The following is a 15,782-nucleotide window of genomic DNA, read 5'->3' as shown; positions in this document are numbered from 1 at the left end:
CTACATGTATCTCACAGTGGCAAGGCTGAGTATCGAGTTTGGAGAACAAATTTGGCACACAGGCAAAACTTGTATCAATTTCTCATTAATGATCTTCATTGTACTATCATTTACTTTGCATTAAATGATGAACATACATGTATTACGACAAAAGAGACTATTGAATTTAAGTGTTTGAGAAAAGCTTATACGGGGCAACAACATGATACCAAAACTTCAACCAGTTGAATTATCATCATCTTCCTCATCCTAATCATCATCATCACCATCATCATCACCATCATCATCATCACCATCATCACCATCATCACCATCACCATCATCATAACCATCATCATCATCATCACCATTATCATCACCATCATCATCATCATCATCATCACCATCATCACCATCACCATCATCATCATCATCATCACCATCATCATCACCATCATCACCATCACCATCATCATCACCATCATCATCATCATCACCATTATCATCACCATCATCATCACCATCATCACCATCATCACCATCACCATCATCATCACCATCATCATCACCATCACCATCACCATCACCATCACCATCACCATCATCATCATCATCACCATCATCATTATCATATCTACTATAGATCACTAGCCAACCTTTTAGCTTGAACTTACAAAATGATCACTTGGTTTTTTAAATATGATATATAAGTTTTTTTCTTCAATTTCATGTGCTTTTAAAGTCACAGGTATCAGAGACTTCCTACTTCTAACAAATTTAGACTGTGTATCTTAAAACAAATGTTTTGTCCCAACTTGTAATATGGCCTTTAAACTTCAGGTTATTCTACGATGTACGCTTGTATGTCCATGAATAGATTGTCATGAATACATACGCTTGTATGCCTTATGAATCATCAATCTTAACTGTGACTGGTTCAGTTTCTGTCCACAAACCCCAAGCTGTCTTGCAAATGTCAGTGTTTCAAAGTTACTTAGTATATTGTACCTTCAAAATTCTACAATTCATTAGTCTGCATTCCAGACTCACACCTTTCTAAACCCTGTAAGATGGTGGCTTTAGAACCACTGTGAATTAATAGGTGATGGCTCCCAAGCTACACATTACATGCACATTGGATGTACACACACCTATTTTCTATCACTGCTGATACAGTGCGTGTTGGGACCAATGCCTGTCCTGATACAGCTGTAAGTAATTTGGCCGGATATAGTCCAAGAAACAATGTTTATGAATGTATAATATACGTTGTATGTGTACGAATAGGCTGCCAACCCAGTGGTAGCTACAGCAGGTACTGGTACATTGTAGGTAGTGTACACCTGAACAATCGCATAATTTATGCTACCTGTAGCTCACTTGAAATCATAGTCATGAAATTGAAACATTTTACCGTAAAAATTGTAACATGTTTCTGAAGGGAATACACAGTAATAGCAGAGTTTTGTAGGAGTTTTAATTGTGTTTGAAATCACTTTTTGTCTGTCTTCACTGCTTGGAGGCATCTGGATAAGAGAAGGTCAGATAATCGAGGTTGCCACTTTTGACTTAGTGCAATCTAATCATCAGAAGTACGTTTCTGTATGTTGATATAAAAGATACAGTCCCTCTAACCAAAACCACATTGTACAGCAAATGATGACTTTCATAGCTTGTACACATTAAATGCCATATCCTCATAGAGTGCATGTGCTCCATGATTGATCACTATCACTTATGCCACAGCTTAAAGGACAAGTTCACCTTCATAAACATAAGGATTGAGAGAATGCAACAATATTAGTAGAACACATCAGTGAAAGTTTGAGGAAAATTGGACAATCGATGCAAAAGTTATGAATTTTTAAAATTTTTGTGTTGGAACCGCTGGATGAGGAGACTACTACAGCTTGTGAGTCGTATGCGTACAACAGTATAAAGAAAATGTAAAGAAAATTCAACATATTTTCACTTTTTTCGCATAATAAAAGAGCACTTGACTTGCCTCTTTCTAAAGGCAGGGGGAATAATATTACCCATAACATTTGTCGGTAACGAGTCGGGGGAATGTGTACTTTTTTCAAAAGATGAAATTTTGTGAAATTCTCTTTATATTTTCCTTATATTGTTGTACGCATGTGACATCTAAGTTATTCACATACTGCAGTAGTCTTCTCATCCAGCGGTTACTGCACAAAAACTTCAAAAATTCATAACTTTTGAACGGATTGTCCGATTTTCCTCAAACTTTCAATAATGTGTTCTACTAATATTGCTGCATTCTCTCAATCCTTATGTTTATGAAGGTGAACTTGTCCTTTAATGACTCTGGAATGACAAAGTGACTATTCCCACAAATAACTCATCAAACCACGCATCGTTTTTAAGCATGGAGATAATGGCATGCCAGATGACAAAGAGACCTCAGTTTACAAAGGAAATAATTCTTGTATAAATGTTTGTAGCAGATGTCTTCTCTCTCAATTATATCTTCTGTCAAATTGGTAAAAAAGAATAATGAATTCATCAAACAGCAATGGTGTCATGCAGTAAAAAGGGAGTCTGATCTCATAAGAAATGATAACCCTCCGTGAGATATACTGTATTTAAATCTAGTGATATTTTCCTCTGAATACCTAGTGATTATTGGTAGTACAATGTAAATTCATCCACCATATCATTTATTGGGTTATCTCTGAAGAGGGGCTGGATGTCAACAAATAAGTTAACAATGAATGTTTGCACAAGTAACGATAAATGCTTCCACACGTGTGCACATGTGTGCAGAGAGAGGGAGAGGGGATAGTCACAAGACTATTTACAGTTTTTGGCTGAGCCTCTCCTATTGACCGATTCTGTGATGCGCTATGTGTATTTTTGGCATGGGCAGCGCCATTACGCAGTGTCTCAGCCGACCCCTCTCCCCCACCCCCTTCCGCGCACGGAATGAAAAACTGATGCATGGTTGTTTTAGCCAATAGGCGTCTCGTACTGAGTGCACGAACGCTTGCTAAATGCGTGACCCTTTGTTACAAGTGCGCGGTAAACATGTTGCTGGGGGGGGGGGAGAGGAGGGGGGGTCGGCTGGGACACCGCAATTTGAGCTAATGGCTGCGCCCAGTGCCACAAAATGTCTGCTGCCCTCAACGAACCCAAATCAGTCAATACAAGGGAACTTTAACCCTCTGAATATCCCCAGCCTGAAATCCCATTGACATTGTGAGTATCTTCTTTCCAGAGGGACTGAAGGGGTTACTGTGCATCCTTCAATTTGCAGAGTTTGTCATTACTCTGATATTACTGTCTGTGATAAAACCTGGGCCCTGTTTTACGAAGAGTTATGATTGATTATACAATGTAGTTGATTTCTATGGATTGGTAAGTCTATGGCAGCCTGTGTGGTAAGGAAATTTATAATCGATTATATCTTTTGATAAAACGGGAAATTTCAATGCATGAATGTCGCCAGAGAATAGATAACTCCACGGGGCACTTTCATGTTGCCCCGTAACATGATATTTTCCCATTGTAGTGTACATTTATCTAGGGGAATTGCAGGCAATTTTCATAATTTCACATCATGTAGTACACAATTCTTTATTTTTTTTTTTTTCAAAAGCATTATGATCGAGTTTTGGTTTTGCAAACTGCAACATCTATGGTACATACAGTACATTTCCTTTTACCATTCTCAACCCTCTCCCTTAAAGCACATAGAGACACTGAGGAAGTAATATGCTCTATATAAGCACTATAATACAAATTGACACCTCCATGTAGGTATAGATCTGTGGAATTAATTGTGGTCCTTGAGCAGAGAAACCAATACTCTGAAAACCCAAACAAATTACACTGAACAAGATACAAGTGTAGCAGTTTCACCACAGAATGGGGGCTTACCATAAGAATGTATGAGTAGGAGGCTCACATACATGTACACTACTGCACTGTATGTATTTTAGAAATGTAGCAATACAATATTCCATTACAATACCACTTGCTTAACAAGGTCACCTGAGTGGAATTTATGTATGCTTCTTCTTTTGTTCTGCTTCTCTTATGGTGAAATCATCCTTGTGCATTGTGATTTGTTAAAAATGTTGAAAACACTCTTATTCCTTATCCCAATCACTATAAATTCTGAAACTCTGTTCTCAGTATAACCAATTTATAGTTGTTCCAATGTAAAAGTTTGAAAATCAGTCAGAGTTCCCCTTTAAATCCTCACAGTAAGAAACTTTTTTCTTTTTTTTTCTTCCAGAAGAATAACTGAAATGACCCATCAGCAACCCCAATTAAGCAATTATAATAACTTCAAATCACACGAACTCTAAATCTACATGTATTTTAACTAACAATGTACTCTATCAACACACCATTGCTGGACAATGACAGCTAGTTAATTATCCCTCCCCCCCCCCACCCCCATCTGAAAACTTATTGTGCCAGTCTAATCTCTCTACATACCTGGATAGTCTTCTCCCATGCTAAATGTGTACGTCACCACCTCTCCATTGGCTGCAAGGGTGAATCCAAATGTGTTTTTGCTCCTTTCAAAACCTGTAAAACAAAGACAAGAAAGAGAAGAGAGAGCTTGTTAAAGTTTGGTCTCCTTGTGCAAAGGCTATCACTAACAAAAGTCCTCATGAAGTTTCATGTGATAGGGACTCTACCAAACTTTGCTTGTCTGTTTAAGATAATACCACAGAAGATATCACTTCCTTTGCACACAAACAATGTTTGGAGAGGGAACTTCTGGTAACACCAACATTTGAATCACATTTTATGCCAAGTTCTATATTTTTTTTTCTTTTGGATAGAGAGTCATACAGTATATCTCATACCTCTCCCACACCTCAAATAATTCTCCTATTTTCAGTAAAATGGTATTTTGCAAATTTCAAAAATTCCTTATTGTATGAATTTTGCTGGCCCAAGCAATTGAGAATACATGTGTATCATATGGTCATTTGCTTATTGCACATAATAAAGTGAACATGAAACTAGTTTCTCCATCAAATGGCAACAAAGAAAGATGTATTTTCTCCAATAAAAATGTCCATGGATGTTGGAAAGTTCAAAGCCAATAAATGCACTTACAGTGCACACACTAATGCAATTTAGTTTCAAGTAACAATTACTCCTACATTCACCTTTAAGTCTTTGTAAGCAAAGACTGGCTTCAAAAAAGGATATCAGCCCACCAAGGAAATAATAGCTTTAAACACAGTCTGTGTTTATGTCAAAATGTGATGTTAAAAATTCAGAGACTCCAACATACACTGTATTTTGGCGACAAACTAAATACAAAATGTACATGTACAATGTCTGTACATATATATATGCCTTCTGCACTTCAAGGAACTATGGGAAATAGTTACTGTATCTCAAAACTGTGAAAGAATTTTCTTTGGATTTTGCAGCCTTGGGATGTTATTCTTTTAGCATCAGTGATCATCCACAAACAAAACTTGGCATCTGATTCATCTGATTATGTTATTCTAAGGAGGCAATGAAGGATAATTTTTTTTTAAATGAGCATTGATTCATATTAATATCGTAGATGATGTAGTCTCTTTGTCGACAAAGTTTAGTTGGTCCATTGTATTCAGTTTCCAAATTTCAATATCGCTGAAACATGATTTCATTCACAGATAAAAAGCTCTACAATTACACAATTGTACAATAATGACTTTTGTCAAGGTGAGCAAACTTTGCTGTAGCTCTCATTATTTCAGTGCGTTCTTACAAACTTTACGCCTACGGTATGTGGGCTTACAATTGTACATCCTACACACATTGATACCCCACAGTCACCAGTGAGTGCGTGCTGTGTGAAAGTCACATGCTACTTGACACCACGAACTACACTGAAAATAAAGAAAGCCATTCAAGACATAAGTCATAGATGACTACAACCTACGTCACTGGTCGCAGTTCCGACAAAGTGCAGTAGCAGGTGTCATTTGGATGCAAGATGTTTGCATTGAAAATACATTTGATGAAATGTACCTGAAAATATATGTAAAAAGTATGCATTGTTTCCACCTCTGCCTTTTTTCTTCTCTTTTCAAATGTATCTTCCAACTTGTTTTATCATTTGAATTTGTCTGATTATTGTTCAGTTAAAATGTAATGAATATTTGTTGGAGATCATTTCCAACAAGCTTCTTGTGTGCTTTCAATGATCCCTCCATTCAAAATGTATAAATTGTACCAAGGCAATCACATTTTCATTTTTGTAAAAATGTTATGTTTTGAAATAGAAATCTATGAATGAACGAGTGAAGGAATGAATTATATGTTCACAGAATTCATGACTTTTATAAACAATCAGACTCGACCTGAAAATGATTTCTTGACATTCAAAAAAAAAACACACACACCATACAGCGTAGCCATCTTTTTCATCAATACAGCAAATGTAGCACATGCATTGTATCTTGTCTGGGCCACTGCGCCAAACCATTGGAGCTGTTTCAAACTGTAGAATTAATCAGCTGTGAAATTCAAACTGCACCAAATTTCTCGCTGCGCTGTCATCAGATACCCAAGGTCTGACAAATTTGACGTGAAATTTGATGAAGAGAAATTAATCCTTCAACACATCCCTCGCCTGCTGGAATTATCAACTGATCAAACCCATGTACTGTAATCATGTACATGTAGGTAATGTACCCTTGTGAAGAATTGCATATAAGATCTAAGTACTATTCTCCTGTTTTCACTTGGCTTCATTTGTTTACCATGGAAACAAAAGGCTATATATTGTAAACTCCACAGCAACTCAGACATATCAAAGGAAACAAACATGTTCAATGTACACTACTAAACATAATATATTCAAAATGAAATTTAAGGTATAATTGGAATGCTGCACATACTGTACAAACTGGTATGGTTTACACCAATACACATTGATCTACACTGTAGTGTACATGATATGTAAAAGCAGCCTATCTAGCTACAGTATGTTATACATGTACATTTTGTAGACATGTACCTTGTTACATGTAACATGTAATAATGTACATCCAGGTGTACGCAATGCATTGCAACTTTGTCCATTAAAAAAATATATACATTGTACATGCATTTTGTATAATTTTGTACATACATTTTGCATCCACAATCATACAATGTCCCAAATCAAGTCTGTGCAAATATTATAGATCTTCAAATTTTGAATAAATCAGAAAACCTGCCTAATTACAGTTGTAGCAGTCTTCTCATTTTGTGAGTAGCAGTCATCATTCAAAACTTGACAAGTGAGATTTCAAGTACAGATACTGTACCGGTAAAGCAAAATATTTTAGCGGCATGAAATTTTTGCAAATTGTACAATAGGCGAAATTTTTTTTCCATGTCATGAATTTTTGCGAATTTCCATGCATGTAAAGTAGAGGAACTTTCACATGCATTTTAATTTTGTGAATCTTGGCTCTCTCGAAATTTTGGCTCTCGCGAAATTCGTGAAATTAAAATGCATACAAATATATCTGGTTTTACAGTACCATCTTGCTGCCATACATGTACCTTACAGTGTATGGTGACAGTTCTTCTACAAAATGGACATTATATATGCATCTAAAAAAAGGAAGCACAAAAATTCTATGCAATATACTGTACAGTGGGTGTCCTCTCCCAATAGAGAGCATCCATGAATAAGCATGGGAGTATATTGTGAGCCCTGTGTCTGCCTGGGGTGAGTCAGCAATCTATTTATAGTTTGACTGTCAGACATAACATCACGGCTAAATTCCCAGGACTTGCTCTTTATCCCATGAATTCTTGTCACTGATCTCCCAAACCGATTACAAAAGCTCCAAGCTTTCCACCAAGGTGCCTGCTTGTTCGTCACCTGATCTTTCAACATAAAATGTCAACTTGTCAAGGAATGGCTATGATGCCCTGTACAGTAGGTACCAATGTAGATTACACCATACAATTTCTATGTTTACTCAATTTGAATGCACATCAACTTACTATCTGTGTAAAACTATGCAATAGGCTTGTTTACAAGGTAGGCCTAATGTACTTTTTACAACTATGTAAACATCCAGATTCCCCCCCCCCCACCCCCTCTTATTGTGTGTGTGTATCCTATCAACCTGTTTAATTAATACAAATGTACATCAAATGCATAGAATGATGACTCTACATACACTTGTAGAACTCTTAGTATGTATGCACACACTGTTACTATGCAGAGACTCCAACTCTCCCGTTTTCAACGGGAGATCTCCCGCCGAAAGCCCATTTTTGCAAAATCTCCCATTCTCCCGCTTGAGATTCGATTTCTCCCGCCCTGGCTCTGTGTCTCCCGGTGGAAAGGATTTCTTACTTATTGCTATCGTATGTTGAAAAAATAAGCCTTAGATAGCACCAGAGAACATCTAGAACCATAGGATCTTCGCGCTTCGCACACACCAAGCTGGAGTCTCCCGTTTGCTAGGAGTTTCGGGCGGGAGAATCTCCAGATCAGAAGGTGCTTGGGGTTGGAGTCTCTGACTATGTTTGGCAAGCTTTGTGCTTATTAGAACAACCTAAGTTGTTACAACTTCAGGTATGCATCTATTAAACTTTACATTACCATCTGGTATATCCCAGCACTTTTTGAGAAACTCATCAAGGTATACTGTTTTAAATGTCCTGTTTCAAAATACATGTGGGTTATATGAGTAATCTTTAAAGGGGCATTCCGGACGATTTTCATAATTCAACATTATGTAGTACATAAATCAACAACTCCATATATAGATTCGTGTAAATTATTGTTGCCCTTTAACAGAGAAACCAATGAAATGAAAATCTTAAACAAATTACACCGAACAGTGTTGATGACATCAGAGCCTCACATATTTCAGAAATGTAGCAATGTAATTCCATTACAATACCCCCTGCTTAACAAGTACACCTGTGAAGAATCTATGCATACTTTCTTCTTTTGTTCTGCTTCCTTGCGCCCCAACTCATGCATTCTTATGGTGAGGCTGCCATGTCATCATCCTTGTTCATTGCAATTTGTTATAAATTTTGGAAACATTCTCATTTCTCATCCCAATCACTATAAATTCTGAAACTCTGTACTTGGTTTAACTAATTTATAGTTGTTCATGTGTAAAAGTCTGAAAATCATCTGGAGGTCTCCTTTAATGACACTTGTAACAATGTAAGCAGAAATTATTGCCACTTGGAAAAGGTTTCCACCTGCCCTCTTTGTTTCATCTATACATGTAACATACAGTGTACATCAAATTTGTGGATGAATATAGCATTGGCTTATTTTCCACAATGATGACCTACATCTTTTATAAATATATTTGTTAACATAAAGCCTTCTAAAGAATACAATAATTCAGAGCTAAATTCAAATTCCATGAATACCTGCATATTCAAATACATGCATAGTACCACTGTATCCATTCAAACTTTACTCATAAAACCAAAGTTGCTTTTTTTTTTATAGAAAGTTGACAAGAGGGCTGTCTGCCACAGCAACAACTAAACTACAAATGTATGAATGGTTTCCATTAAATCACTGAAACATTACAATATGTATTAAGCAGTCTGAACAATAGGCTTGTAAATTTATCATTTAATGTATCTTATATCAAATTGATATAACTGAAACTTATGAAAAGAAAAATATGGAAAACTACATTAAAAGATAAATCTCATCAATTATAAAATGTAAGTCAGAGTCCTCTGATGAATGACATGTACAATGTATGTGATGTCACACAATACAATATTGGCATAATGAGACACAATGAAAGTGCTGAAAGCTTAAATACAGTACAAAACAATTTACAGTGCATATGAGGCTGTCTACAACACTCATTATGACAAAAGTCAGAGAAAAATGGAATTCCTCACATCCCCTCCCCCCTCCCCCGAAAAAAAAAGCAGTTAATTTCCATGAATGACAGAGAAACAGATGTGCGACTGGCGGCCATACAGCTGTACACAATTCTGCTTCCTTCGAGAACATTGTCAGAAATAAGAATACAGTGTAGTTTGTGGGCATTCACTTTTTTTTTTCAGAGAAATGATGAGTGTCTGACAATGTAAAATTCATGGCTGTACTTCCATTGTCTATTAGTTAGAAAAATGACAAACATGCTCAACTACTTTGAATCATTCATGATCCATTCCACGAACACAACATAAAAAAAAAACACACACACATTTCAGAGGAATGTTGTGATCTCATTCATCTACACGGTGAATAGCTATAGTAGTACTGTATTTTCTACTCGCTTTGTAGTCATTGTTTTTGTGTTTATGATCAACGAATACCCATCTTCAGTTATATTGTAAACAGATTATATGAGCGTGTAAACTCTGACGAAGGTCTTGGAGTTTCGAACACACTTGAATCAAGCGTTATGGAATGATAATTTGTGGAAGTGCACGATCAAGGACATGTACAAAATTTGTATGTACAACTTGTACAGTGTAAATGTTTAAAATACATATTAAAGGGATCGTACAGTTTTGGCTGAGACCTAATTTCAGGTTTCTAACATTTTTTGGTGAGATAATGAGAAACCTCATATGAAATATGAAAGAGCATGTAATTCTATGAGGAATTCAAAGTTTATTTGATGTAAATTTGTTTTGAAATGGCTGAGATATCCAAAAAAGAGCAATTCTAATAAAGTGTGGGACCCACACTTTATTACGATCGCTTTGTTTCACTTTGTTTTTGGATGTTTCAGTCATTCCAAACCCGATTTTCATCAAATAAACTTTGAATTCCTCATAAAATGGTATGCTCTGTACTATATCATAAGTGTTTTCTTGGTACATGTATCTCGCAAAAATTTAAAAGCCCAATTTTCATCTCCACCAATACTGTACCATCCCTTTAAGTACCTTGTACATGGTACAGTATGTGGCACAATGATAAATGTGGGTAACAATAATATGAGGAAAAACTGAATTCATACAATACATTCTTCATTTCTGTAACAACATCATACGATTGTACTGTGTCTTTCTTTGTAGTCTTTCTACGAGTATGATACTCTCAATGGGCTGAAAAATGACAGTCTAGACTTCATTCAAGATGATTTGATTATTGTAAAATGAGGAATGTTCGCGTGCATTTTAATTTCGCGAGCGCAAAGATTCGCGAAATTAAAATGCACGCAAAAGTTCTTGTCTACACTATATGCATTGAATGCCAGTGGCAGTTCGCGAACGTTTCATGCCGCAAAAAAGGCTGTCGGCTCCAATTCGCGCAAAAATTCATGCCGCGGAGATATCATGTTTTACAGTAGGCCCCTACATTAAAGAGTTTGTGCACTGTCTTACCTATTCATGGAACACACAGGTGGTGTATGAAAAGCACATATTGTGACTGAAAATAAATTATTGTTATCATTGCTCATTGTTATGAGACTCATAGTCAACGGCAGGGCAAGAGATTCCTAGACATCGATTCAGACCAAACTTATGACGCCAGCAATCTTCCTCTTTTAGATCACAACAAAGGGAAAGAAAGAGAGATGAAAAAAAAAAGGAGGCACTGATGTTCTGGTTAGAAGCATTGTCTGCTATGTAAAGCTTGAGTGCTTTTGCACAATTACAAACACACACCAGCAGCAGATCAACAACAGTCAATACTGCATTCAGCATTTGATATGTCTAAATGCTTTATCTGCCATGTACAAGGGCACTAGCAGAGTAATCCTCAATTCATTGGATGGAAATTCTTTATACATGTATAGAAAGGATAAGGGGCAAACCTCACATGGCAACATGGATTGTATACACAGGCTAGAGGGCCTGCAGTGTTTTAGCCATGGCCTTTTTCTTTACTTTGTTTCACTTAGAATTCTAGGATGTTCAATTTATTGTCAAGTTGACAAGAGCAACTGGATGAATTTTGCACTGGACTTTTGATGATAAATGCATGTCCAAGATCTAGTTTAAAAGCAAAGTTTTAAAGACATGCTATACTCACTGTATAGGCCTACCATAAAAAACCCCAAACAAAACATAACAAAAACAAAAACATGCAGAATAACTAGGTATATATATTATAAATTTTTTTCAATTCTACTACAATAACAAATTAACATGTATTGATAATTCTCAAAATCAACAAAAATCCACTGTGGAGCTCTTCATCCACACTGTGGTCCTGCATTAATTTTCATGCCTTTATAAAAGTACAGGTGTACCTACAGATGTACATAGTCACTCACAAGTAAAGAATTCGACTTTTTGGCAGTGACTGGAAAAAAAAATCCTCAGACATTCATTTCCCAATGGGTCTTCCTGTCTGTGCTATTTTTTTTTTAAGCCAAGTCTCAATGAAGCAGACCTCTATGTCTGGTAATAATAGCCCCTTCTCATGAACAGTGGATAAAGTGTGACTTGCAATCTGTCATTACCCCACAGTAATTGCACCTTAACTCAAATTTATGACCACTCACACAGGAGTCTCATTGCAGACTGGCATTTCTTTTCCCTACATATCACCCCCCCCCCCCCCTTTGCTTTTGTTTTTTTCTTTAGACAAGTGGTGTCACCTGTGATTGCACATCTATCATGTTTATTGTTACAGTACTTGTAACAATGAATGGGCAATTGGGCTACTTCATGTATTACACAATATACACATACACCTGTACAGCCTAGATCATTTCCTGGGGATCATAAAATATCTGCATTCTATCTACATTAAGTGTACATACATATTGTACAAGTATATACAAGATACTGTACAAGTGTATGCATGGGTATTCGGAGTCATACAATATCATTTAGTACCTAGATGTCTGGGTTTGTGTATTTAGTGTATCCAGCATATAAACAATGGCACAAAGGTCTCCCTCTACTTCACTGAAAGGAAGATTTTGAATGCATTGCTTCATTGGCATACTGTATACAAGTGTAACATTATGTGCAATTTGTAAGTGTTTGCAAACGAATACTCTGGAGTGTGTGTGTGTGTGTGTGTGTGTGTGTGTGTGTTTGTTTGTTTGTTTGTGCATGTGCATGAATTGCACGATAATGCAGACATCAGGTATTACAATGAGCATTGTACAAATGTACAACTGTACATTTACAGTCATGTCTAAGTAAATTAAGTCAAATCTACTGAAATTGTACAAGGAGCTTTGGCTCGTTGAAACATGCACATTCTACACCCAGTACTTTGGTATTAAACTTACTCTCTGAATTAAAAGTTGAATGCATTATTCTGCTCAGAATCATTGCTTGAAAGTCTGTCTTGTAAGACAAATTCTGCACAGCTCGTAAGAACAGTCCATTTTCTTTCTTAATTTACAGGAGTTCTAGTAATTGAGGTTTAAAAAATGCCAAGTACTATAGTACAGTTGTACATGTATGTGCACAGCCCTCTTCACAGTCCACATCCAGGTATATTTACATTGTTATTAATATCATTATTATTACTATATAAATAATTGTTATTATTATTATCATCATGATTATTATTATCATTATTATCACAATCATCATTATCATTATCATCATCGTTATTATGATTATGATTATCATTATTTTAGGATTGAGGAACTTAATGCAAAGTACTACAATCTCATATTCTACATGTTAAAAAAGATGATGTGTCACATCAGACACATACATGTACTTGTACGTACATGTAACTTTCACGAAGTACTGATGTACAAACGTATGGACTGCAGCATGGTGTTTAAACGTTGCACATAAAGATCTGAAACTTACCATTTATGTATCGAGTAATGCAACAGTAAAACATTGCCAATGTTTGGGTATTAAAATTCAAATTTCCGAAAAAAAAATCAAGTAGAAATAGAATAACCGATGATAGCATGATTATCACATTTTGTATGAGTTTTAATAGACAAGGACTCTCATCACACATGGGTGAAACTACGACTAAATTTACAAAACATGATTATCATGCTATCATTTACATCAATGATAATGATGATGAACAAACAAACAAACAAACAAACACGGAGATGCAAAGTTCAAAAAACTTTTATGAGTGAGATTTTCATGACTCGGCGTTTCGGCGCTCGCGCGAACGAGGAGGGTGTCACCCCTCCCATGGTAGGGAGCTTTTTTAAATTATTAGCTCTTAATGAAGCCATCTGGTGCATACTTAAGTGACTATTTCTTACTAATTTTTAAAGACAAAAGGGAAATATACCTTCAATTGCAACTATCACTTTTAATCCTTTGAGCTATGCTCCTTATTTTTGGCCCAAATTGCAGACTTCATCTGATGCGTGAGAAAAATGGGTGCCATGCGTGAGATCGCGAGACAAGCCCTAAATGCTCGAGTCTCACGCAGAATGCGTGAGACTTGGTAGCTCTGCAAACAATTACCAGTATGAACTGTACAGGTGACAAAAGCTATACTCATTTAGTCATAGTAAAATTTACATGTAATTCCTCTTTGTCAGTATACCATTGATCAGGGCCAAGCTATGATCTCGATGGTCTCCTGGTAGCTATGGCATTTTGCATGATAAAAGTACCATTCATGGATGGGTAAGGCTCTATGCGCTCTACTACCGGCAATTCAATGAGATCATGATAGAGATCTTGTGAGTTACCATGTACCAGAGGAGAGGCCTACTATTCATTGTCCTTGAGCTACAATCCACTTGCTTGCTTGTGTATTGACTGTATTGTGTTTACTGACGACATATATGTACGTAAATTACCTACTTTGCAAGTTTGAAATAGATCTAATATCTTCATAGATGAGTGAATTCATTTCACGATGACATCAACTGGGATAGAGTTAATTTACATACATGGACAATGAGGCACTCTCAGTCTCATGAGCACATTACTGTGCACGGGAGCTGATTGTTCACCCGATATTGAAACGCGTCTTTCTGAGTGATGACTAACACAAGACTTACCAACAAAGGGACATGCTGGGTCACTGTTGCAAGTGTTTTCCACCGATTCTATGTCTGCAAGCATCAGCCGTTGTCTCTTCGACATTTTCGCTCCGGAGTTATCGACATGAAATGAGCATTGAGTTGCCGACAACGTAAGAGGAAAAGCGAAAAATTAACGTCTCCTGTGCAAGGCTTTCTCGCTCATTAGAGACCCTTCAACATTTCCTGTGGCTGTGCAGCTGTGAAGTGCACGGCTATTCATTCATTCTACGTAAACAATAAACATAGCGGGCTACCGCTGTAAGATTTCCTAGCCCAAAGGTAACTGCGCGACAGCCAACGAAAGCGATACGCGGAAGACCGTGAGAAAAGCCAGAGTATACCGGGGATATACGTTTTTCATCAGCACTGACGCCTTGTTCGTGGAAAGGTTGCCGAGAGCAAATATTGAATGAATTACATAGCAAAAAATGATTTCCATGCAATTGTAAAATGGACCAAATGAAATATTGCCATGCTTTTATTGCTTTATTACCGTTCTTGATGTAGCACATGCGCAGTTGGCAAAGTCTCTATCATGCGCTTTAGAGAGGGAGAGAGGGAGAGAGATAAACAGGAGAAGATAATCTTATACATAAATGTATGGAAATTTGTGAGGAACATCAATCATGCCATAATGGTTCATGAAATCATTAGCTGTACTGTCTATACATACTTCATTTTCATTCTTTTAAGGCTACAGTATATTGGCCCCTCATAAAACGTGTCTCTCAGCTGGTGAGTGTAAACACATGGCTGCGTAAGAATCTCACAGAAATGAAATCAATAAATGTAAGTATAGAAGGCGACTGCATTGTGGGGGACTGCAATTTTATGTAACATATTAAATCAGTTGTTTTCATATATAGAAGAACATTG

At 36.6% G+C, this 15,782-nt stretch overlaps 1 protein-coding gene across 1 annotated transcript in view; it reads right to left on the bottom strand.

Moving 5' to 3' along the window:
* Window positions 1-15,088, bottom strand: part of LOC139725580 (protein mono-ADP-ribosyltransferase PARP6-like) — a 51,777-nt gene extending 36,689 nt beyond the window's left edge. Inside the window, exons 1-2 of the mRNA XM_071636671.1 lie at window positions 14,883-15,088; window positions 4,447-4,539 (exon numbers count right to left, since the gene is read on the bottom strand). Of these exons, the coding sequence (XP_071492772.1) occupies window positions 4,447-4,539; window positions 14,883-14,967 (178 nt within the window). The 5' untranslated portion in view covers window positions 14,968-15,088. The remainder of the gene's footprint in view (window positions 1-4,446; window positions 4,540-14,882) is intronic.
* Between the last annotated feature and the right edge of the window lie 694 nt (window positions 15,089-15,782).

The sequence above is a fragment of the Diadema antillarum genome, unplaced genomic scaffold (assembly GCF_040938485.1).
Source record: "Diadema antillarum isolate AM-2024a unplaced genomic scaffold, OU_Dant_1.0 seq00000050_RagTag, whole genome shotgun sequence".
In the NCBI taxonomy this organism is placed as follows: Eukaryota; Metazoa; Echinodermata; class Echinoidea; order Diadematoida; family Diadematidae; genus Diadema; species Diadema antillarum.
Note: the sequence above shows the minus strand (reverse complement) of the source record. Positions and strands in the feature narration are given on the sequence as shown.